Source organism: Malurus melanocephalus, unplaced genomic scaffold (assembly GCF_030028575.1).
Source record: "Malurus melanocephalus ecotype Western Australia unplaced genomic scaffold, MMel_1.1 scaffold_341, whole genome shotgun sequence".
NCBI classification, from domain to species: domain Eukaryota; kingdom Metazoa; phylum Chordata; class Aves; order Passeriformes; family Maluridae; genus Malurus; species Malurus melanocephalus.
This window is the reverse complement of record NW_026623573.1, coordinates 414489-436215: the sequence shown is the minus strand read 5'-3', so window position 1 is coordinate 436215 and position 21727 is coordinate 414489. Positions and strand designations below refer to the sequence as shown.

The 21727-nt window shown below is 44.8% G+C and overlaps 4 protein-coding genes across 4 annotated transcripts in view; 3 read left to right on the top strand and 1 right to left on the bottom strand.

The window, feature by feature from the left end:
• The first annotated feature begins 242 nt into the window (after positions 1-242).
• Positions 243-5938, top strand: PRELID3B (PRELI domain containing 3B). Its single transcript, XM_057378137.1, is given in 7 exon segments — positions 243-380; positions 1020-1188; positions 1554-1643; positions 2025-2095; positions 2923-3025; positions 3699-3765; positions 3768-5938. Coding segments are annotated over 7 exon segments (603 nt in total). The 5' UTR covers positions 243-348; the 3' UTR covers positions 3839-5938.
• A 5676-nt stretch (positions 5939-11614) lies between these two features.
• On the top strand, positions 11615-12748 carry ATP5F1E (ATP synthase F1 subunit epsilon). Its single transcript, XM_057378132.1, has 3 exons — positions 11615-11700; positions 11888-12014; positions 12613-12748. The coding sequence occupies exons 1-2, from the start codon at positions 11669-11671 to the stop codon at positions 12009-12011; spliced, it is 156 nt and encodes a 51-aa protein (XP_057234115.1). The 5' UTR covers positions 11615-11668; the 3' UTR covers positions 12012-12014; positions 12613-12748.
• An 820-nt stretch (positions 12749-13568) lies between these two features.
• On the bottom strand, positions 13569-17959 carry TUBB1 (tubulin beta 1 class VI). The gene is made up of 4 exons (XM_057378131.1): positions 17594-17959; positions 16015-16123; positions 15722-15832; positions 13569-15602 (listed from the first exon to the last, which is right to left on the bottom strand). Exons 1-4 carry the CDS (start codon positions 17648-17650, stop codon positions 14524-14526), a joined length of 1356 nt encoding a protein of 451 aa, XP_057234114.1. The 5' UTR covers positions 17651-17959; the 3' UTR covers positions 13569-14523.
• Positions 17960-21055: 3096 nt separating this feature from the next.
• The window catches only part of CTSZ (cathepsin Z), a 5136-nt gene continuing 4464 nt past the window's right edge, over positions 21056-21727 (top strand). Inside the window, exon 1 of the mRNA XM_057378122.1 lies at positions 21056-21352. Coding sequence (XP_057234105.1) covers positions 21210-21352 — 143 coding nt within the window. The 5' untranslated portion in view covers positions 21056-21209. The remainder of the gene's footprint in view (positions 21353-21727) is intronic.

Genomic DNA, 21727 nt, shown 5'->3' with positions numbered 1-21727 from the left:
GGGCCGGAGCGCGGCTCACACAGCGCACCCGCCCGTGTGTGTGCGATGGGCGGTGCCACCCCCGGCCGTGCCTTTCACCTTCAGCCCAGCCCGGCCCAGCCCAGCCCAGCCCAGCCCGCCTATCCCGGGCCGTGCCCGAGCCTCACCCCGAGTGTCCCCGAGTGTCCCCGAGCGGACGCGGCCCCGGGCACGCGCACGCGCCCCGTGACGTCAGCGCGGCGCCGCTGCGATTGGCGGGCGCTCCCCGCGCAGGCGCGCGCACCGGCGGCAGAGCCGGGCCCGCGGTGCCGAGCGGCGGCAGAGGCGGTGCTGCCCCCGGAGCCTTCCCGGGCCCTGCCCGCCGCAGCCATGAAGATCTGGACCTCGGAACACGTGTTCGAGTAGGTGCCGTGCGGGGCAGCGGGCGGGGAGCGGCGGGGCCGGACCCGGGCACGGGGGAATGACTCCGGGGGCCGCGGGGGCTGCGCTGCGCCAGGGCCGCCCCCGGGAGTTCCGCGCCTCAGCCCCGCTCCGGCGGCCGCGGCCTCTCACCCCCCTGCCCTTCCCCCGCGCGTCCTTGCCGGGCCGGGGTCACGGGCTGGGGGAGCTCAGCAGGAGCGGTGCCTGTGCGGAGCCGCCGGGGCTGCCGGCTCTGAGGAGGGTCCTTGTGCTGCCCTCGCCTTCCTGGGGCAGCGCTCGCCCAACACGATGAGGCCTTTCATGGTGGCGGGGCTCAAGTGCTCCACAATACCTGTATTAAAATAATCCGAAGGAAGTACTCGTCAGAGGAAAGTAACAACTTAATAATACCACGACAGTATTACCGAAATCTGGATAAAGTGCAGTGTTTTWGTATTGTGTCACAGGGCAAACATTCTTACCCAGTTATAGTAGAACTCAGCACACCCGATTAATAGGTGTGTGTTTGATTTTCATGTGCCATGGCCCAGTCAACGAAATACAGGTTTTTCTCCAGAGAAAGATATAATCCTKTGGAAAACAGAGGTGTACAGCTTTGTGTCCTGATTCTGTTTGAGCAGCCACCCCTGGGAAACTGTGATGACAGCTGCTATGCGGAAATACCCCAATCCCATGAACCCCAGCGTGGTGGGAGTCGATGTCCTGGACAGACACGTGGATCCCAGCGGGAAGCTGCACAGCCACAGGCTCCTGAGCACTGAGTGGGGCATCCCTTCCATTGTGAAATCGGTGAGTGTTGTGTCACAGGCCAGAAAGGGATGCCGCAGGGAGGGGAAGCTCCTGAGCCAGCTGTTGTAATAGATGTGTAGCATTTCATAACTGTAATGGTTTAATAGTTTAATGGTTTAAGCATTTATGTATCAGGAAAGCTCAACGGCAGCACACAGTGACTGTGATAGCCAAAAGTTGTGTAGATCTCAGATTGCTTCCATCTGGAAATTGAGATCTACCTCAACTGAATAGTTTTGTTTTAAGCTAAACTGTTAATCCCTTTCCCTTAATGTTTGTTGAATGCAGTAACCATTACTTGTGTTTTTAAAGGCTTGAAAAATTGCAGTGGGTTACTGGAATTAATYCATCTCTGTTTGCCCCAGCTCATCGGCACCTGCAGAACAAGGACATACGTRCAAGAGCATTCTGTTGTTGACCCTGTGAAAAAAACAATGGAGCTTAAATCCTGTAATGTAAGTAGTTGTGTTTGTGTAGCTGAAATGGATCACGGAGTATAACAACACCTTGTACACTTGAAAAGGAAAATCAGCTTGACAGTAACTTGCAAATTGCATTAGAACAATACAAGTTGAAAGTTTAACTTGTAACTGGTTGTTGACCAGTTCTGTKTTCCAGGAAGGAGCTGGTAGATTCTTGGAACTTGCTATGACTAAAGCATCTGACCATGTTAATGAGCAGGACAGGAGGAGATTTGGGGGTGGGGATAGTATTAGGAAAAGAAATTTTAAAGCCTCTTGGTGTATGTACACTGTGATTCCTAATTGTGTAACATTTTGCYCTCTGTACTACTCTTTTATTTGTATCACGCAGTAATACTGTCCTGTGTTCTGCAGATTTCATTTACAAACCTCGTGTCAGTAGATGAGAGGCTTGTCTATAAACCACACCCTCATGAACCACATAAGTAAGTACCTCCCTGCTCTGAGATTGCCCTGAACTACTAGACTTTGCTTTGAAAACTTCCATGGCTTCACTTGATCAGAAGATGAGGTTTACATGGCCTCTGWTACAGMAACTTGTCTAGAAAAGGATTAAATGGACTGTCATTCCCTCCAGTGACATTGGCTCTGCAGAGTCACTGGGAGACTTTGGGTTGTGCTGTGCTGAAATCCAGTTCAGCTTTTAGGGGTTTTCCTGTCTGTAACTGAGTTTGTGTACATCTGCAGTTTTCAGCTCCTTGTTTCTGATCTCTTCCTCAGCCCAAGCACAGAATCTGCCCTGGAAAGCACATTTATCCACCTTTAGCCTCTAAATTTGGAGGCTTGTGTTTTCGTGGTGGCTTGGGGTTTTAAGGCAGTTTAGACTTTACAGCATCTATACTGCTGGAGGTGGTGATAATTCTGAAGGGGCTCTAACATAGGAGGTATTTCTGTCACAACAAAAATGTTAAATCCTTATTGTTGATGGGGATGTTTTAATACTGYTTTGCCAGTATASTGTCACTCCAAATCTGCTGTTTCYACTCTTAACATCCTGCTGCTAAAGYTGGAAACAGCTGAGCCACAAAGGGAGACTTGGACTTGGTGGGCACTCTTGGGTTTTATCTTATAAGTAGAAGCATAAAGCAGCCACACAKTGTGGAAGTGGGTTGTGTTTAGGGGGCTGGAAGTGCTGTGTTATACAGCAGAGCTGAYTAAGGGAATGTACTTGTTGTGGAGGAGTGAGTTTCTTTTAGCAGTGCATTCTTTTTTAAACTACACAGAATAATTCCATTTTCTCTCTCTGTTTCAGAACCATTCTGACACAAGAAGCAATAATMTCTGTAAAAGGTGTCAGTCTCAGCAGTTATTTAGAAGGGCTAATGGCAAACACAATTTCTTCCAATGCTAAAAAAGTAAGTATGGCCATTGTGTAAAATGTGTGATTGCTGGCAAAATGTCAAAGGGAATAAAAATCTCTCTTTTACTTTTTGGCTTTGTCAGCAGTCGTAGGAAGAGGCCACATAGTTCTGTCTTTACTGTGGAGACTGAATGTTCAGYGTGCTGAACTTCCTCTTCTTTTTCCTCTTGTGAATGGAGATASTAAATTATTATTGGCAAAGGTCTCAGAACCTTCACTGGAGAAAACATTTCCATTCTCGCAAGTGTGACACYGTCACTCTTGTGTTGCCCTATTGATGCCTTGTGTTCATTTTTGCTGTCAAAAAAGGATCCACATCCAGACAGATCTGAAATAATTATGTGGGAGCAATGAGAAACAGTATTTTAGTTGAGAGTCTGTCTTCTGGCAATCCAAAGATATCTTGAGTTCAGCCTTGAGAACGATAAAGYAGTCTGCATAAAAAGTCTTTTGGGATCATAATATGAGAACTGCTGAAATTGTTTTTCATGAAATGTAAGCAGAACATGTTCCAGCAGTACTCCAGTTACTGACGTAACAAATATCAGAGGCATGTATTTCTGCTCCTTCTGTTTTTAACTAAAATGTCTAGTCATTTTCAGTAAGAATTTAACTGATTTACTTACTTGCTAAKATTTACACACTGATAAACTTTTCTTTAACTGTAGGGCCGTGAAGCACTGGAATGGGTAATTAAAAGATTGAATGCTGAAATTGAAGAGTTTGCAGCTTCAGCAAGAGGAACCATGAGGAATTCAATGGCAGCAGCAGCGTTTGTAGAGAAATGATGATAGTTCTTAGACCTTAGACCACTAACGAGGCTTAACCTGCAGCTTCTCTCCAGGTCTAAATACATCTATCCTTTGTTTTTTAAAGGATGTGTGTATTAGGCATGTTATAAATTGAATTTGGAGAAAAGCTGAATTCTTACTAAGGCTGAGGCTCAAAGGCTATTTAATATATTGGGTCAGCTGAACCGAATTGCGGTTACAGAAGAAATAATTTTCAAGTGTAGTTCCTGTATTTACATGAACACTAACTTAAAATGTTTGCAGGTATGAAATAACCTCATTTAGTGGTGAGGCTGCATATGGTGGTGGACACTGGCATGTTAGGCTAACTTATTTTTTGTGTGACTTACGGACTACCTCTTTTGGGACCAAGCCCAAAATTAAGTAGAATGGTTGTTCCAGCRTTGTTATTTTTGTTGATTTTTGACAGTTGTGTGATACAACTTGGTTTAACAGAAAGCTTATTACTTGATGCTTGAAATATAAAAGAATGTACAAAATATTTTTTGATAAGCTTTTTAACTTGTTTGACTGGTTGAACTAACACGGTACTCAAATTGTTTTTCAGTCACTAGGTAAAACATCAAAATGTCTTTTACCTACCTACCARGACCTAAATCCTGCTCCTAAATGCAACRTTAATGAGCTGGGCATGCAGTACCTYGAAATCAAATTTTATCTTAAACTTGTACAATAAGTATCTCCATTTCTAAAAGCCCATTACATAAAGGTACAAAAAGCATAGAGCCTTAAAATCTTGTAAGCTGCTACAATAGTAAGTTCTCATTTCAAAGAACCAGTTAAAGACTAGAAAACCTTTGTGAAGGTGGCTAAGGAGATACATAGTAYTTAAAGGAATAATTTAAATTAATAATTTAAAGAGGAAGTAGTRTTTAACAATATACTCATTAACTTGATCACGCTCCAGAAATAACCTGCTACATTCACTGAACACTGTGTTGTCCATTAATTTAACCACCGTTCTAAGTTCCAGATTCCTTTACCTTTTGAACTAATTTGCTCACAGTACAAGGCCCTTTGTATTCTCAAGGTTTTCACTCKGTGTTCTCCAGTCTGTGTTTGTTTCCTGGTACTCGTTGTAGGTTCTTGGTACTGTCACCAGTCRTTCTGTGCAGGAACTGAAAGGTCAGCCCGTGACACCTCTCATGGTGTGCCAGTCTGCCAGTAGTCCTGGGGACCTCACAGGGACTCTCTGTCCCACGAGGCTCCCTCAGTGTGAACAGCCCAGAATTAGCTGATGGTGGTACTCTGGTGCCCGAGGCTTTTCCTGGAATTTTGATTCTAAGCTTACAAGTGATTTCAAGACTCTCTTAGCCTTATGAAATGTCACCCAGCCCAGCATATTTGATTCTGCATGCCATTTCTGTTATATCAAATTGCCTGTTAAGTAATGTCTGCTACATAGAGAACTGGAGTCATTTTAAGTGGTAAACAAATAAGAACATTTCTGTAAGGTTTGTGTTGGGGGAAGAAAACAGGAATATAGATATATAACTTTTAAAAATTAACTATTCTAAATATTTTTCTAAACAGAAATGGTTTGAGACTACCTTACTAATTGAAGTCATTGAGGTTTGCCATACTTTTACAGATTATTACAACTGAAACATTTCAATTTTAAAAGTGTATGTGAAACTTCTGCAAAATCATTTCTGATAAAAATGCTTAGTTTGAAACTATTTTTTTTTTATGTTTGCTCAGCCATTAACATCATTTAATATTCTAAATTCAGGTTTTTTTATCTTCAAATTTTTCTGCATTAAAGACTGCATAGTAAAACTCACAGTTTGGCCTTGCACTGAAAAAACCTTACTTCTTGAGGCAGGCATTCAACAACTTCTTGAAAGATAATRATTTTCATTCTTCTATTTTATTTATATGGCTGCATTCTCATTCTGTCAGAGTATGGCTTTCTGTATGTGRCGCTTTTTAAATAAAATTTTGTTTCAATTCTGGCTAATTCCTAAAACTTTCTGGTCTATTTGTATTTTATAACTGCTAGGTGACTAATCTAAAATGAGATGGTTAAAGGTGAAGAAATACCCCAGAGTGAGTGGCTTCTTTTATTGAAATGCATATCCTAAAATTCACGTTCACAGCTGCCATTGTCTTTTTTGCTTCTTAATAACTCATCTTTTCTGCAAATCTGGCATTTAGAAGCAGCCAGATTTCAGTTTTCTGTGGGAATGCACCACACTGCTGGGAGAGGGGCAGTGCAGAGAACCTGTGGGTTCTGGTGGTTRGAAGCAATGGAGGAGGTGGGTAAGAGAAAGCAGCTACAGCTGGAGGGACAGAACTAAAGAACCAGGAGGAAAGGAATTTGAAAAAAAAAGGGGAAAGGACATGGGAAGTGAAGGGGCAGAGGTAGGGAATGTGTTGTGAACAAATTAGTGCTGTGGCCTCTTATGGACCCCTGCCTACCTATGGGTGTCAGCACCTGTTCAGCCATACAGKTGTGAACTACAAGTGTCAGCCAGTGGCTTGCTGTGGAAAAAAAGCAGAAAAGTTGTAACCACCATTTCCTACAACATTGCTGATCTGTTTTTTGTGGTCTGTACTTGCATTTACATTTCCAATAAATGTCATCTAGAGTAAATCTAAGCACCCATTGTCTAATAATTGCAACATTTCCAATCCCCTGGCCCTGASAGAGCATTGGGTCAAAGGCAAGGTCAGCAGCCTGTTGAGGTTCACATTTATAGAAGAACTGAAGAGTGCTGATAAAGAGCTTGTTTGGAAGCAGTGAGTCATTCCATTTCTTAAGGTGAAGGTTGTTCTTTCACTTACACAGGACCTGTTAATTTCTGTCTTAACAACTTTATARCTTTTTTTACTGTATTGCTATAAAACTGAATTATTCTAAAGGTAAGGCTACATGTTACAACCYAGCTGAACTACTTGCTTACCTTGGGAGGACCATCATCATCTGTGGACAAAAAAATCTTAAATCATCATGCTATTTTGTTATAACCACATTTTAAAAGTAACACAAGTCATTTAACACATGAAAAGAGATAATGCACAAGATTTTCAAAACTTGAATGTACCTSAATCCTGCTCTGCAGATCCTGGGTCCCTCCTCAGGCTGTTCATGCCAGATTTTGTAGAATAGACAGCTGAGACTTGGATGACACTGCAAAATTATTTTTATTTTGAATCCAGGTGTCCAAAAGTTGAAAATTGATGTCTTTGACTGCTTTATCAACTAACCTTCAAAATACTGTCCTGCAATGGGAAGTAGCACAGAACTGTATCTTTCTAAGACTGGAGCTTATTTCAGTGTGGTTTTGGCTGGCACTCTGTGCTGTGCTGTGCTTAGACAGGAGATTTACCAGAAGATGACCCGTATTGTCATCAGCATGGCATCATTTCCAGTGGCTGTGGAGCAGATTAGGGTCAGCAGCAGAGAGAACAGCAGAGCTTTACCAGCACAGCCCAGTATGGCTTACCCAGGCAAAGAAAGGAGGTAAATCCACRCTATCCAAGGTAGGAAACGTTATTACTGACCTGTACATTTTATACAATGATGACCATAATTYCATAGTTGTTTACAGTGTTATAGGAAAAAGTGAAATAACTTTGCTATTTTAAATTAGGACAGAAAGAGCACAGTGAAGWGATGATGGAATTTAGAGCCTGTTGGACACCGGCTTTTTATTGTACTGTAGTTTGCCTTTTTTTTTTAAATACTTGTTCTCCCCTGCAAAATGCACTTGSGAAAGCTTTGAGATTAAAGACAGTCACGAAACCATAGTGTCTTTAGATAACAAGGGATTTTGAAGGGGTTAATTACTTTTAKGTCTTATTAAGAATACAGGGCAGCAAGCAAACTTGGAATTTCATAATAAATTAGCATTTGGTTTGCATTTTGATCTATAAACATTGTACTCTTGAAAGAATTGCAACCATGTTGCAAGAGCTCTAAAATTATAGAAGCATCATCTATAAGTACTAAATATATTCAAGAACTTTTGGGGGTCTAATCTTTGGTATATAAACAATTGTTTTTCAGTGTGGTCATTTTTGTGCTGTGCTAAATCCCCACAATTTTAATGTTTATATAGTAAGACATCACTGTAYCTCAGAGGCTGTTCAGCAGACACCTGCTTCAGTTAAGAGGTGACCTGGGTGGGAGTTGCACCCATGGTGATTATGTTAAATCCATTACACACTCATCTGGACATGGGTTGTGTAAGAACACGGGCAAAGCTGGGCTGTGTTCACCTGAGAAGCTGCAGCCTCCTGCACCTGTGTATCCTGCATTTCTTGGTCCATAAAATACGGTTGGGGAGAGTGAAAAAAACTTTCTGTGCCTTCCTGTGCGTGTCTGGAGAGGCACCAGCAGGTTTTGAGAGCTCTGTGCTTTGCGGTGCAGTCTGGAGACAAGAGGAGGCAGCTGTGGATCAGCCTCTTGATCCACTCACACTATAATTAGATGCACCTTTTTGAACTGAAATTTAAGCTGTTCTGTTCCTTTTTTAATCACATGTCTGCCTTCTATCACAGCTTCTCTTCAGGATATTTTTATTAAACCAGGAACAAATTAAACATTATTGTTATTATGCAGGTTTCATGCCCTGAGGTATAAAATAAAGGTAATGAAATAAGACCTCTTTTTATCTGAAAAATAATTAGAACTGCTGCTCCTGAAATGTGTATTTCTTGGACACAGAATCAGTTTAGCACATTGCTTGCTTCCAAAAACAAATYCTGCACATGCTACAAAGAAAAAGAAATCTGGTTGAACAAGGACAGTCATGTCAGGATGGAAGACTGTCTGCAACTGTACACGTGTTCTGTACTGGTCCCCTGAAAAGGCACAATGTTCTCAATAATTCTGTGCAGAGTTATTACTGGAGTTTTCCTGCACCAAAACAGAAACTACTGATAGACCAAGCACACAGTTTGAATCTTACTGTTAAAAAAAAATGGGATCATGTTGTTATTTTGTTTTGGTGTGTTAATAGAGACCTTTAGTTTAAAATACTCTTGATTTAACACMCATCATGTTGGGGATTTATTTGGCTTTTCAGTGTCATCTCTTCAACCTACCTGGACCTACTTGGTCTCACTTTTTTGGCCTCCCTGGACCCCTCCAGTGTCAAGACTTTGACCTCCTTGGAGCGCTTTAAAATCCCCTTTTCAGATTCATTGGATTTATCTAGTCTGAGCTCTTCATCCTCTGTGGAATTCTCCAGTCTCACTTCTTCATCCTCGCTGGACCTTTCAAGTCTCACATCTTCAGCCTCCTCGGACTTCTCCAGTACGTCCTCTTCAATCTCTTTAGAGCTCTCCAGTCTCACCTCTTCAGACTCCTGGGAGCGCTCCAGTTTCTCCTCTTCAATTTCACTGGACCTATCAAGTCTCACTTCATCAGGCTCTCTGGATCAGTCTGGTGACAGTTCCTCAATCTCTTTAGATCTCTCAAGTGTCACCTCTGTATCCTCCACAGATTTCTCCAGCCCTACTTCTTCACTCTCTCTAGACCTCTCCAGTCTCACTTCTTCGTCCTCCACAGATGCTTCCACCCACACCTCCTCAGCTTCCCTGGACTTTTCCTGTACAATCCCTCCATCCTCACCGGGTGTCTCAGAGTACAGCTCCTCCACCTCGTCAGAATCTCTAGACCTCACCGATTTTAATTATTTCATGTTTCAGCGCTCCTCTGGATTATCTCCTTCARCTCCTGAGGATGTTTCCAATCTCATCTCTGCACCCTTTCTGGATGTCTCCAATCTCACCTTTCAGGATGCTTCTTCCCTCWCTTCCTCWGTTTCTTTGGACATGTCTAACCTCACATCCTTAGTTCCCCCAGACCTCTCCACGCTCACATTTCTGGATGTTGCTAATCGCACTGCTGCGGCTTCTCTTGACCTCTGCATCTAACTCTAATGTATACCCTTTTCTCTGCAACCTCTTTCTAAACCTCCCTTTATGTGCTKTCTCCTATCTTCTCTCTCTGAAAATTCTTACCTGAGGAAAGTTTAGGGCTTTACAAATATCTCCTGGCATCTAAACTGGGCATGAAAACAGGTTGTACAAATTTATAATGGTGCCTTTTAATAGCTGCATAAAGATCAATAATTACSCTGGAATTTTTGTAGAGCACAATTTCTGTCACTGATTGATATCTGCTCTGTCTCAGCATGGTTTGTACCTCTTCCAAAGGTTTAATTTTTTCAATTCATGCTGGATTATTATCTATCAACACAAACGAACAGTAAATAGAGGTAAATGTGCAAATAATTGTATCCAAGATGTGTATCTTCACTATGGATTTAAATCTGAGCTGATCTTACAGAATTGCAGGCAGAGGAATTTCATGGAGAGGTACAGAGAGAGAAGATGTGGTGGAAAAAGAAAATTGTGGAGCAAAAAACAGGTGAGAAATGGGGTAGGAAGAGGAACCAGAGAAGCCATGAGGCAGGAATAGAGGGGCCTGTAGCTGGAAGAAAATGTCCAACTCTACTGGCACGATTTTTCTTTGCCAAGCCATGGGCCTGGKCTGCCCATAAGGCTTAAAATAATCTTGTTGCTAATTATTTTTTAACTACCAAATCATCAGATGTTACCATTAAAGAAGCATTTGCATGTAACATCCCCTTTCTCCATGTATGTAAGAACTGTAGTTACTTGTCTTGCAAACATGCTGCTTAGGTAGCACAGAGGGGCTTCCCAAAATCTCTGGTGCTGTCTTGTATCTTTTTGTTATCATTGTTATGACTGGGGCTTCGAAACCAAATATGTTTCCTTTCAATATCATAACACTGGCACCTATCTGTGYTAAAAGCACAGAAATGTTTGTGATAACAAATACTTTTATTTCATTTTTGCAAATTGAAAAGCTTTGCTCCAATATACCACATCAGTCACAAAATTATAATACAGTTCACACACAGATAAAGAAGAAAATAAATGCATGAAGTAAAAATTGTTTGCTGCCTCTTTTACACTAGTTATTTCTATAAAATTAAGTAGGAATAATTGCAATACATGGATTCAAGAAATAACCCAAAATTCAATAGGAATAGGAGTCAGAATTGTTCAACTTAAACCCAAGCCRATCACTTGTCCAGATCTTACTGTYGTATGCTGGAGACAGACTGACATACCTGGTGAACAGTTGTTCTTTTTATTCTGGTGTCTCTTTTCTGACATTACTGTGTGGATTGTTAATTGCAATGATTCTGGACTAAAAGAGATCTCTAATAAAGCTGAAAATTACTCTGTGCTTTAAAAATGGTTTGGCTTTGGATGGAAGGAAGTAAGAGAACAAAAGTGCAAGAATTTTKTAAAACCTCAATATTTAATCTCCTTAAGGATGACTTCTGAGGAAGGAGTGAGTGTGTAACTAACTCAAGTGCTATATTGCCATTGGCCTTATAGAAAATGTGGTCTTTAATTTATGTTCTTTAGGTAATTGACATGTAGTGTGTTTCCGGCAAACTAACGGCTCTGAACCACTAAATGCACACACTCATTCCCATGGTTTTGGACCGCGGGCGGGGGCGGAGCCGGAACCTTTCCACACCGGGAAGGGGACGCACCTTTCCCGACGGGATCAGCTGTGAGGGGCACGGTGCCGCCATGGCCCCGCCCTCCACCCCTCACGGCCACGGGGCCGCCCGGGCCCCGGGGAAGGGGCGGGGCGCTCCCGGGGCGCGTCAGGCGGAAAAGGCGGGAGCCGCGCGCTGGAGCGGAGCCCTCTGATTGGTCGGTGCCGGAGGCGCGCGCCCGTGAGCGGCAGCGCGCGTGAGCAGCTCCMGCCCGCTGATTGGCCGGCGGAGCCGTCCCCTGCGGCGCGCGCTGACCTTGGAGTCGCAGCCATGGTGGCGTATTGGCGACAGGCCGGGCTCAGGTAGCGCTGTGGCGACAGCCCCGCCACACGGCGGGGGCCAGGGGCTCACCGGAGGGGCTGTCAGAGAACGGCTGGCGGGGAGGGCGGGTTGGCACAGCGGTGCTGCTGCGGGGGAAACGCGGGTTTGGGGCCGGGAGATGCCGGGCCCGGGTCTGGGTCTCACCTCCGTCTGTGTCCCCGGCCGCAGCTACATCCGGTACTCGCAGATCTGCGCCCAGGCCGTGCGGGCTGCCATGAAGCCGCAGTACAAAGCAGAGGCGGAGAGGGCAGCGGTGGCCACGGTGAAAACGGTGAAACCCAAAAAGGAGTGAAATGTAAGTGGGTGGGGTGGGCTGGGTGCGGGGTTGGCGCTCTGCAGTGCGAGAGTGGGGTTAGCCATGGTCTGTAATTGCTGAGTCCATTAGTCCCCRATATCTGGAGATAATCAGCTCGATTTCCAGGCATGGGAGTGGAGGGGATTGCGGCTGGTGTGCGAATGTGCGCMGGTGTCYGTGACCTGRTTAGGTGTGAGATGGGAAACSGCCTAATCTCATTARTGAACTGAGATGYACTGTCTGTCACGCTCTGCACTGAACCACTTGGGGTTTGGGCAGACTTCTGTGGGCTTACACAGAACAGCTGGGGATCTGTAGTGATGCTCACACGTTTCTCTATGATAATCATACTTCCTAAGCCAGCAGACAGCCTCTCTGAACTCCTGTTTGCCCTGATCAGCAAACTCCTGGGTTCTCTGTGAGACAAATGCTGCTTGTACCTTTATTTGTGGCATTTTATACATCACAAGCAGCTGAAATGTTTTSTGTTCTGAATAGAAGAGCTTTTATTCCTTATCTGAGATTAAATATTATTACCTTTGTTTGAAGTGTTCCTTGCTCATACTCTTGAATAACTTGTATTTTAAATCTCTTGTAGGAACTGATCTGTGGTGAATACCAGCAAACTGCAAAGCTGTAGGCAAGCTCAAGACTCTGCAATGTCACATCATCACATGAACTGTAGGACTTGCCTCTGCATGTAAATTGGCATGCTAATAAATGTAATTTCTGAATGTGTGGAAAGTGTTGTTCSTCTTGAAACAAAGTTTCCATTTTGTAGAGGCATTTACTTTTCCCTTACGTTGAAATAAAAGACTGCTTTTAGCACAGTCTTAACATTCAGTAACAATATTTATATTTAAGCCAAATCTCTTTGGGTTTCATGCTGGTATTTCAGGCGAATAAATAAATGAAAGGTTTAATTGTTGTTTAAAACTTTCCTGCCTACTGCATTCTAATGATTATATTTTGGGAAAAGATCGTGGCTAAAATCTGTATCAGCATAGAGTATAGCATATAATTTTGAAAACTCTAAACTGGATATTGTGCCATGGATGTACTGCTGGGATCTAATCTCCAGATCTGTCTGAGATCTGTCTGAGACGCTGGGCAGTGAGTCACCAATTGGGAGACCTGGTGTCAGGTGAGAGGTGAGGAAACAARCACAGGAATMTTGTGAATTGGCTGTCCTGATTACCTGTCACTGTGGGGAGGAGAGGGAGAGGCGCAGACATTTCCTGGGAAGCAGTAGGAATAGAGGGAGACACTTCTCTTGGCTGGGGACAAAGAGCTGTGTTGCTTTGGGGGAAGTTTTTGCATATTCCTGCTGCAGTGTCCTCACAGCAGGGATGACCTTGTCTCACTGCACAGAATTGGCTTCAGATTCCTTCACCAAGACTGAATTCAAACACRAGATACTAATTTCTTCAKAGCGTAATAAATATTYGTACCTAAGGGTAAAATTAATGTAATTCAAAGTTCTTGCAAGAATAAACTATGGGGGTTTGTCTATCAAATGTTTCAAGTATAAAACTTTTATAGAATGGTATATAATCTTTATTTAAAAGAGTATTATAAATACATTGTTAAGTGGACRGCTGTGATGGCAAGAAATTCTTTTCACTGAAGTCAGAATACAGTTTTGATTTAGTGACTGCCATGGAATTTATATTAGCAAGCTACCAACCATTCTATGTCATTTTTGTTGTACGGAATGTTAGGAAAAAAATTTACAGTAGTTAGTACCTAGGAAAAAATACCACACCAAAACTTTTATACAATGTCACAACTTAGTGTGCTAAAGTAACTTAACCTATAGTTTGAAATAGAAACAAACCACACCCTGATAATGAACACAAGCTCTGCAATAATATAAGCCAAAAATGTGATAGAACAATTAAAGTACTTAAAAAATAAAATAATAATGTGCATATTCAGTCATTTGCCCCCTTTTCTTGCCTTTGCCTTCTCCCTGCAGCTCAAGGAGCTGAACTTGTCTGAATATCTGCATCAGTCTGTGGAGTGATAACAAAAGAGTCACTGTCTTTGCAGGCCTTGCAGATGTGCACGTGTTCCTAAAACAGTAACAAGTTCACAATCAACAGGGACTRTGTTTACCTGAGAATAAATAAATGTGATGAGCTGCCAGCGTATTTTTCTATTGCTTATGATCCTGATCTATATACACAGGCACAGTGGCTGTATAGTACATTCAGTATCTGGTGATCATATTCTGAAAGTGAATCCATTTACAAGAAAGGCTGTTGTGWGACAACTTGTCTCCATAGTAGATTTGTTTTGGGAGAGATTCAGTGTCAACAGTTGTTTAAGACAGTAAAGCAGAGCTGCCATTAATTTCAAAAGCATTGTGTTGTGATGTCAGATATATTTGGCCAGATGCATAGAAAAAGTTCYGAAGAAATGTGTTATTTTGGATATGCAGATGATGGCTATTGCTTTGTCTTTAGTGAATGTGAACAGGCYTATTTGGAGAATGTTTTGATACTTTTTACTCTGCTTCCTTTTCTGGCTTGGCTTCTGGTTCTACTTCTACCTCTTCAAATTCCTCCACATCTGCAGTGGCATCCTGGTACTGTTGGTACTCGGACACGAGGTCATTTGTGTTACCTTCTGCTTCAGAAAACTCCATCTCATCCATGCCTTCCCCCGTGTACCAGTGGAGAAACGCCTTCCTTCTGAACATGGCCGAGAACTGTTCGGACACCCTGATGAAGAGCTCCTGAATGGCCGTGTTATTGCCAATGAAAGTGGCCGCCATCTTCAGGCCTCGTGGCGGGATGTCACACACGGCCACTTTGACATTGTTAGGAATCCACTCCACAAAGTAGGAGCTGTTCTTGGTCTGGATAGAYAGCAGCTGCTCATCCACTTCCCTGGTGGACATTCTGCCCCTGAAGATGCAGGCGACGGTGAGGTAGCGGCCACGGCGRGGGTCGCAGGCTGCCATCATGTTCCGAGCATCGAACATCTGCTGGGTGAGCTCTGGCACCGACAGGGCCCGGTACTGCTGGCTSCCCCGAGCYGTCAGCGGGGCAAAGCCTGGCATGAAGAAGTGCAGGCGAGGAAAGGGCACCATGTTGACCGCCARCTTCCGCAGATCCGCGTTCAGCTGGCCAGGGAAACGCAGCGAGGTGGTGACGCCRCTCATCGTGAGGGACACCAGGTGGTTGAGATCCCCGTAGGTGGGATTGGTGAGCTTTAATGTCCTAAAGCATATATCATAGAGAGCTTCGTTGTCAATGCAGAAGGTTTCATCTGTGTTCTCTATCAGCTGGTGGATGGAGAGGATGGCGTTGTAYGGCTCCACCACCGTGTCGGACACTTTGGGTGAGGGCACAACACTGAAGGTGTTCATGATCCTGTCRGGATATTCCTCTCTGATCTTGTTGATGAGGAGCGTGCCCATGCCTGAGCCCGTGCCACCACCAAGGGAATGGATGAGCTGGAATCCCTGAAGGCAGTCACAGCTCTCACACTCGTTCCTGACCACATCCATGACGTTTTCGATCAGCTCAGCACCTTCTGTGTAGTGGCCCTTGGCCCAGTTGTTGCCAGCACCTGAATTACCTGTGAACGGAATTACAGAACAGCCACAACATTAACAGGAGAATTTTTACAGGCTACAGTGCCAGGAGTTCCAAAGCCTTTTTGGGACAGTCMCTTTGCTGGCTGAGTGCTGTACATACCATGGATAAAGTTGTCAGGTCGAAAGAGGGGCCCRATTCGGCTGGAGCGGACGCTGTCCATTGTCCCAGGCTCCAGGTCCACCAGGATGGAACGGGGCACATATTTATGGGCTAGAACAAAAACAAAATTAATGCAAATAATTACCAGAGGTCAAAGAAACAGGCTTACAGCCCACTCTGAAAAGTGCAACCCACCCACAGTGGTTTAGGCTTTTAGTGGTTTTTTTAATTTCTTCTTAATAAGAAAATTTTAATTTATTTTACCCTCCTTATTGGCTCTGCTGAGCACTTACAATAAGCCTCATTGAAGTACACGTTAATTCGCTCCAGTTGCAGTGGTGAATCCCCACGGTAGTTCCCAGTGATGTCAATCCCATGTTCCTCACCAAGCACCTCCCAGAACTGGAAAAGGACAGAGGTACAACACACTAAGAAAGGTTTATTTATTTACAGTACAACATGTTCAGCACCAGCTCTGGGAACTGTGCCTGCAGCAGGGGATGTTTTGCCATTTACTTACAGATCAGAACAGGAATCCTCTACCCCTCCCCAAATAAATTCAAGGGAGTTTAGTAGATCACTTACCTGCTTAGCTATGACCCACACACTAATAGGTGGAGGCCCTCAATTCGTTCTCTTTATAGTAAAAGAGAATTTATATTAGTTTGAAAGTTTAAATAACAGTTACTAGTTGGTAAGAGCTTAACAAAAAGGTTGTGAGGGTGTGGATTAGGGAGAATTGCCTGGATTCCTGTCATGCACAAGTGGGACCATAGCATGACAATGCTGGTACAGGCAATTTTGTACATGAGCAAGGCTTTCCACAAACAGCTGCTGGTCCTAAAYGTCCTATCTTGACACTCACATGGATGTGCTCTTGTGCTGGGCTCTTATCTGCGCAGCAGCCACCGCAGTGTTCTGCAGACACACCCACCCACTGTAATGACCAGGCTATTCTAATRTTAAAGGTCTCCTGGGTTAGCATCCAGTCCCATTTGGAGTGTACAAAACACCACTGCCAATATGTGTATATTCCATGCTTCGTGTTCCCTTAAAAGGAATCAAGGCGAGATTTGTGGGAGAAAGAAAAGGAGGAAGAACACAACAGAGCAACCCCTCARCTATACCATGTCTTAAAAGATCTCCCAGCCTGAAATGGACAAATTTTTGACAACTTCCTATTTATCAATTAAAAAAAAAAAAAAAGGATGGACATCCCAATCACACAGAATAAAGTAATTGAGGGGATTATTTTACTCCTAAGCTAGAAAGTCAGCAAGAGTGACTACTCTCTAAGCCACAGCATGCTAGTGTTTGAACGACACAAAAATACTCCAAATGACATATCTGTCTCTCACGGGAGGCCAGTGACACTTTGTGTCACTCTARCACAGTTATGCTTTTGATTAATATGATCCCATATGATCTTTAAGGTCCCTTCGAATCCAAACCATTGTATGATTCTATGATATTAATAAATTATGGCAGAGTTGCTGCTGCATGGCTGAACTAAAATACCGGCAGCACAACTTCAAGGCCCCRGAATTACTGGCTCTGTCACTTGTCCCAGTATTTCACAGCCTATATGAATTCCCCCTGGGAATATGAGTCCCAGCAGGGATGTTCTGGAGCATTTATAATCACTGTGCCATGGTTATTGCAGACGAGCATTAACCTTTGCAGAAGAGCAAGCGCATCTTTTGCCATTCATACCAAGACACTCATGTTCCCTGCTGACGTGCATTGAGTTCCCTACCATCCTGCCATTGAGTTAACGAGATAATTGTCCCCCCAAAGGTCCCCATCCATTGATGATGGTGCCCTGCTCCCTCTGATCCCGTCCTAACAAGCATTGTTGCAAAGAGCCCTTACCTTGGATCCGATCTGGTTCCCACACTGGCCGATCTGCAGGTGCACAATTTCACGCATTTTGTGTGGCTCGGACCCGTTGGTGGCTACAGYCTCACCCAGGCTCTCCAGCAGCAGTCCCCAGAACAAACCCTCTGCCTGCTGCTCTATCAGCTGCACCCAGCACAGCCCGGCCCCAGGGGCCCTTTTATACCCGTGGGACTGTCACTCAGCCAGCCAGGGGAGTAGCCAGCCCCAGGCTGCTCCACAGGGCATTGCCCCAGCAGGCAAAGGGGCTCTCTGTTGCCTGGGCACAGCTACAACAGCACAGGGGCATCACTGAGTGGCTTGGAAAGCAGCACTGTCACATGCACCCCCTCACAATTGATTCCAGTTCTCTGTGCAGCAGTGTGACGCATGAATATATGTGCATATTCTATTTGTGTTTAATTATTTGATATTATATGTTATATGTATACAAATATATGTGCATATGTAGAGATTATAGCCCCAAGTAAGTGATCTTAATTTATTAAGCACAGGTGCTTCTGCCACATAATTTAAATTTTAGCATCATGTGAGTCATAGAGGACAACACCCATAATAAAAACRGTAACAACTTGTGAGCAGAAACCTCCTATAATCACAACATTCAGTGCATTGCAAGGCAAACTTCACTAACAAGCATCATTCCCAGTCTCTGACTGCATAAAGGAAGGGAACAGGAGCAGTAACAAAAAATACCTTGTAACAAATATAATATTGCACTCTCAGTGATGTATGTTCCTTAAACAGTCATAAGAACATCCATCATTTTCAGCCAAAACTTGAATTAAGTTGTGACTAACTAGCACAGATGCTCTCTCTCTCCCTCTCTCTCTCTCTCTCTCTCTTTATTTCCTACTATTAACAAATACAGCATTTCTAATATTTCCTATTTTCATTTATCTGAGATGCACTTCAGAAGTTGCCAGGAAAATGCTGGAGGTGAAAACCCCATTCCACTCAAGCTCGCTGAAGTGAACCAAAATGCTCACAGTGTGAAACATCTCACTGTGTTAAAGGAAATGATGTGAGGCACAACCAAACACAGCACACTCATGTTTGGTGCTGATAACCAGGAGCAGTATCACTGAGCAGCAGAAACCCAGGATGGACTGACTTCTGGGAGCCTAGAGCAATTTCATTACATGTCAAACGACTGTCACTGCCTTGCAAGTGTTCCTTTTAAGGAYGGGGAAAGGAACTATAATTAGGAAAGCACCTTAAATTATTTAGCATTAAATAATGTGACATTGGAAGGACTTGACTCACTGAACATAACTACTCTACCACTTTATGGGTTGCTAGAGATAAGGAATTTCTGAGCTTCCAGAAGAAAAATCATCTTATTCCAGGCTTCCCCTCTACTTGATGACTTCCACTTCTCCCATCAGACAATGAAGGGAAAGAAAACTGCTCCTAACACAGAGCTCAGCACTAGAAGTGTGTTGCAAAAGAGTAGAGAGCAAGCTTCCTGTCATCCTCTGCCATGCTAYGAACATACTCAGTAGGGAGCAATAAAAAGAAGACTTTAAATTCAGGTAGATTAATTTTGTTTCCTTAAAACMCAATCATTTTATCATTTCCCAAAAGCTAAGTATTCTCTAGGACATTTAATTTACCCAGCAATATAACCAAAAAGTTCCGTCCCATTGCCACACTATCAATATTTCCCACAATGGCAGTGGATATCTTCTACAATTTCYTAATTCTGAAAATGTTATTTGGATGTTTACTTTGAAAGCAAGTCTCACACAATGCATCAGAGAGCTGCTGACACTAAATAAATACTATTTAAAATATGCAATGTATTCACAACCGACACAGCTTAGAAAGAGGCTGAAGGCTCACCATCCAATAAATTAGGCAAAATTTCAGCAATAAACATGCTCACTGAGCACATCTCACAAGGAAAGRGGGAAAAGGGAAGTGAAGGAAACATGCAATCACTTAATAGGGTTTTTCCTCTTGCTGAAAATAGCTCCCTACAATCATGTGCCTCCTCTGAAGCGCTTCCTTAGAGAGTCTTAAAAATTCTGGCACATGACACCAGGTRGCTGAGATGCTTTGTGAAGCGGATGTGGGTTTGGGCCTCTTTTCCCCATCTGCATTTCTGTGAAGCTCCAAGTCTTGCTTTATCCCAAACCTGGCCTAGGAGGAGCCTGTTTCTCTGTAGATTGAGTCACAGGCCTGTCCTGCTCAGCCCTGAGAAGCCCCAAGGCTGTTAACAGCCCGAGGCACTTCCAGGCACAGCCATGGCACATGTGCAGCTGCAGATTAGCAGAGAGAGGCATTGGGGACAGAGGGGACTGTGCTGGACRGGCCGGCTCCCAGGGACTTTTGGCACAGGGGAGATTAGGAGCAGCCTGGCAYTGGGCACAGCTGTCCCACAGTGTCTATTATCGGGCTGCCCACCACTTCCAGTGCCTCCAGAGSAGGCTCCAGACACCACAGCCCTCGTGATGGGCTTGAGATGAGACCACAAAGAGCACAGGCTTTTGTGGTTGCTGGGCTTTTTGTTGTTTTTTTGGTTTTTTTTCATTGATTTTTGGTCTTTTTACTGCTACTCACTGGCAATAAATAGCCACATGCAGGGAGGCATTTTGGGATATCTCTTTTTTAATGGTTTGCTTGGGAGGAACTGGCTTTTCAGAATGGCAGATTGTTGAGAAGATAGCCTATTGAATTTGAGATAAGCCTGGCTACAGGCCATCAGATAATTTTAGAGATCTGGGAATGGCTACCAGACAAGCTGAAGCAAGTCTCARCTAACCTGGGCTACCTGCATCACCCTTAGGAGTGCTACCAAAAACCACTGCATTCAACACACAGGCTCCACTCTTGCTCTGCTRTTCCTTTTGGTGCGTTGGTTCCCAGTGCCTTTCTCTGTTCACAGTGTGGAGCTAATAAACCTCAGGCCTTCTACAAAAAGGGATGAGAGCTAAGGAAGAGAAACAATCCGGGGAGAACTGTCTGTGGTTCACTAAACCTGTTTATCAAACACGAAATGTAGCTAATGTATGGAAAAGAGACTGGTAATGCATTCACACAGTTACTAGAACCTTCTGCAGGAAAATTAGAAAACTGTTTTTACTAYTGGCTACATGTTCTAGCAGATAACAAAGAATCTTCAGATGTCCGAACACTAAGGAACAGCTTAGAAAACAACACAGGCCTATGTTCCTTTGTAAATTGCACCATTAAAGGCTTGAGAAATTCAGAACTCGGGACTTGGAAAAAAAACACAACCAAGCAAAAAACCAGTCACAGCCGCTGGTCACAGTCTAGCACAATGCTGAGGTGTTAGGCCAAAGGTAAAGAAACCTGTACCACCGCCTGTCCCAGACACAAGTCCTCTGGTCACAACCCATGTGATCAAATTTCTGAGCGTGTGAGCTGGGAACGCGGTATATCTGTTCCTCATCCCTCACAGATCCATCAGGCTCCCTTCGGCGGGGCTCAGCGAGCGCACCCCGGCTCGGTGCCGCTGTCCCCGCCCGCCTCAGGTGAGCCCCGCCCCGGCCGTCCCTCCGCGCCTCCCTCCCTCCGCCCTCAGAGCCCGGACCGGCCGTGTCCCGGCAGCTGCCGCTGTCCCAGCATGGCCCCGCCGCTCCAGCCTCTCATCCCTGTGCTGCTGCTGCTGCTCTGCGGCTGCCTCTGCCCGCCCGCCCGCGCCGGGCTCTACTTCAGGGAAGGGCAGCACTGCTACAAACCGGCCCCGCGCAAGGCTGCCGGCCTCAGGTGAGCTCCGGCCGCTTTGTCCCCTCTTCCCTCTCGGTGCTACTCCCGGCCCTTCCCGGGGGAAGGGCTGCGCAGGCACAGCCGGGGCTCGGGAGGTGCCCGGGGTCTCGGGGGGTCCCCTGGCTCGGGAGGAGCCCAGAGGCTCAGGGGGTGCCCGGGGCTCGGGGGGTGCCGGGGACTGGGGAGCCGCCTGGCTCAGGAGGTCCCCGGGCGGGCTTGGGGGTGCCCGGAGCTCGGGGGATCCCCTGGCTCTGGGGGTGCCCGGGGGCGCGGGGGATGCCCGGAGCTCGGGAGGTGCCCGGAGCTTGGGGGGTGCTCTGGAGGTCCCCGGGGGCTCGGGGGGTCCCCGGGACTGGGGGGTCCCCTGTTTCGGGG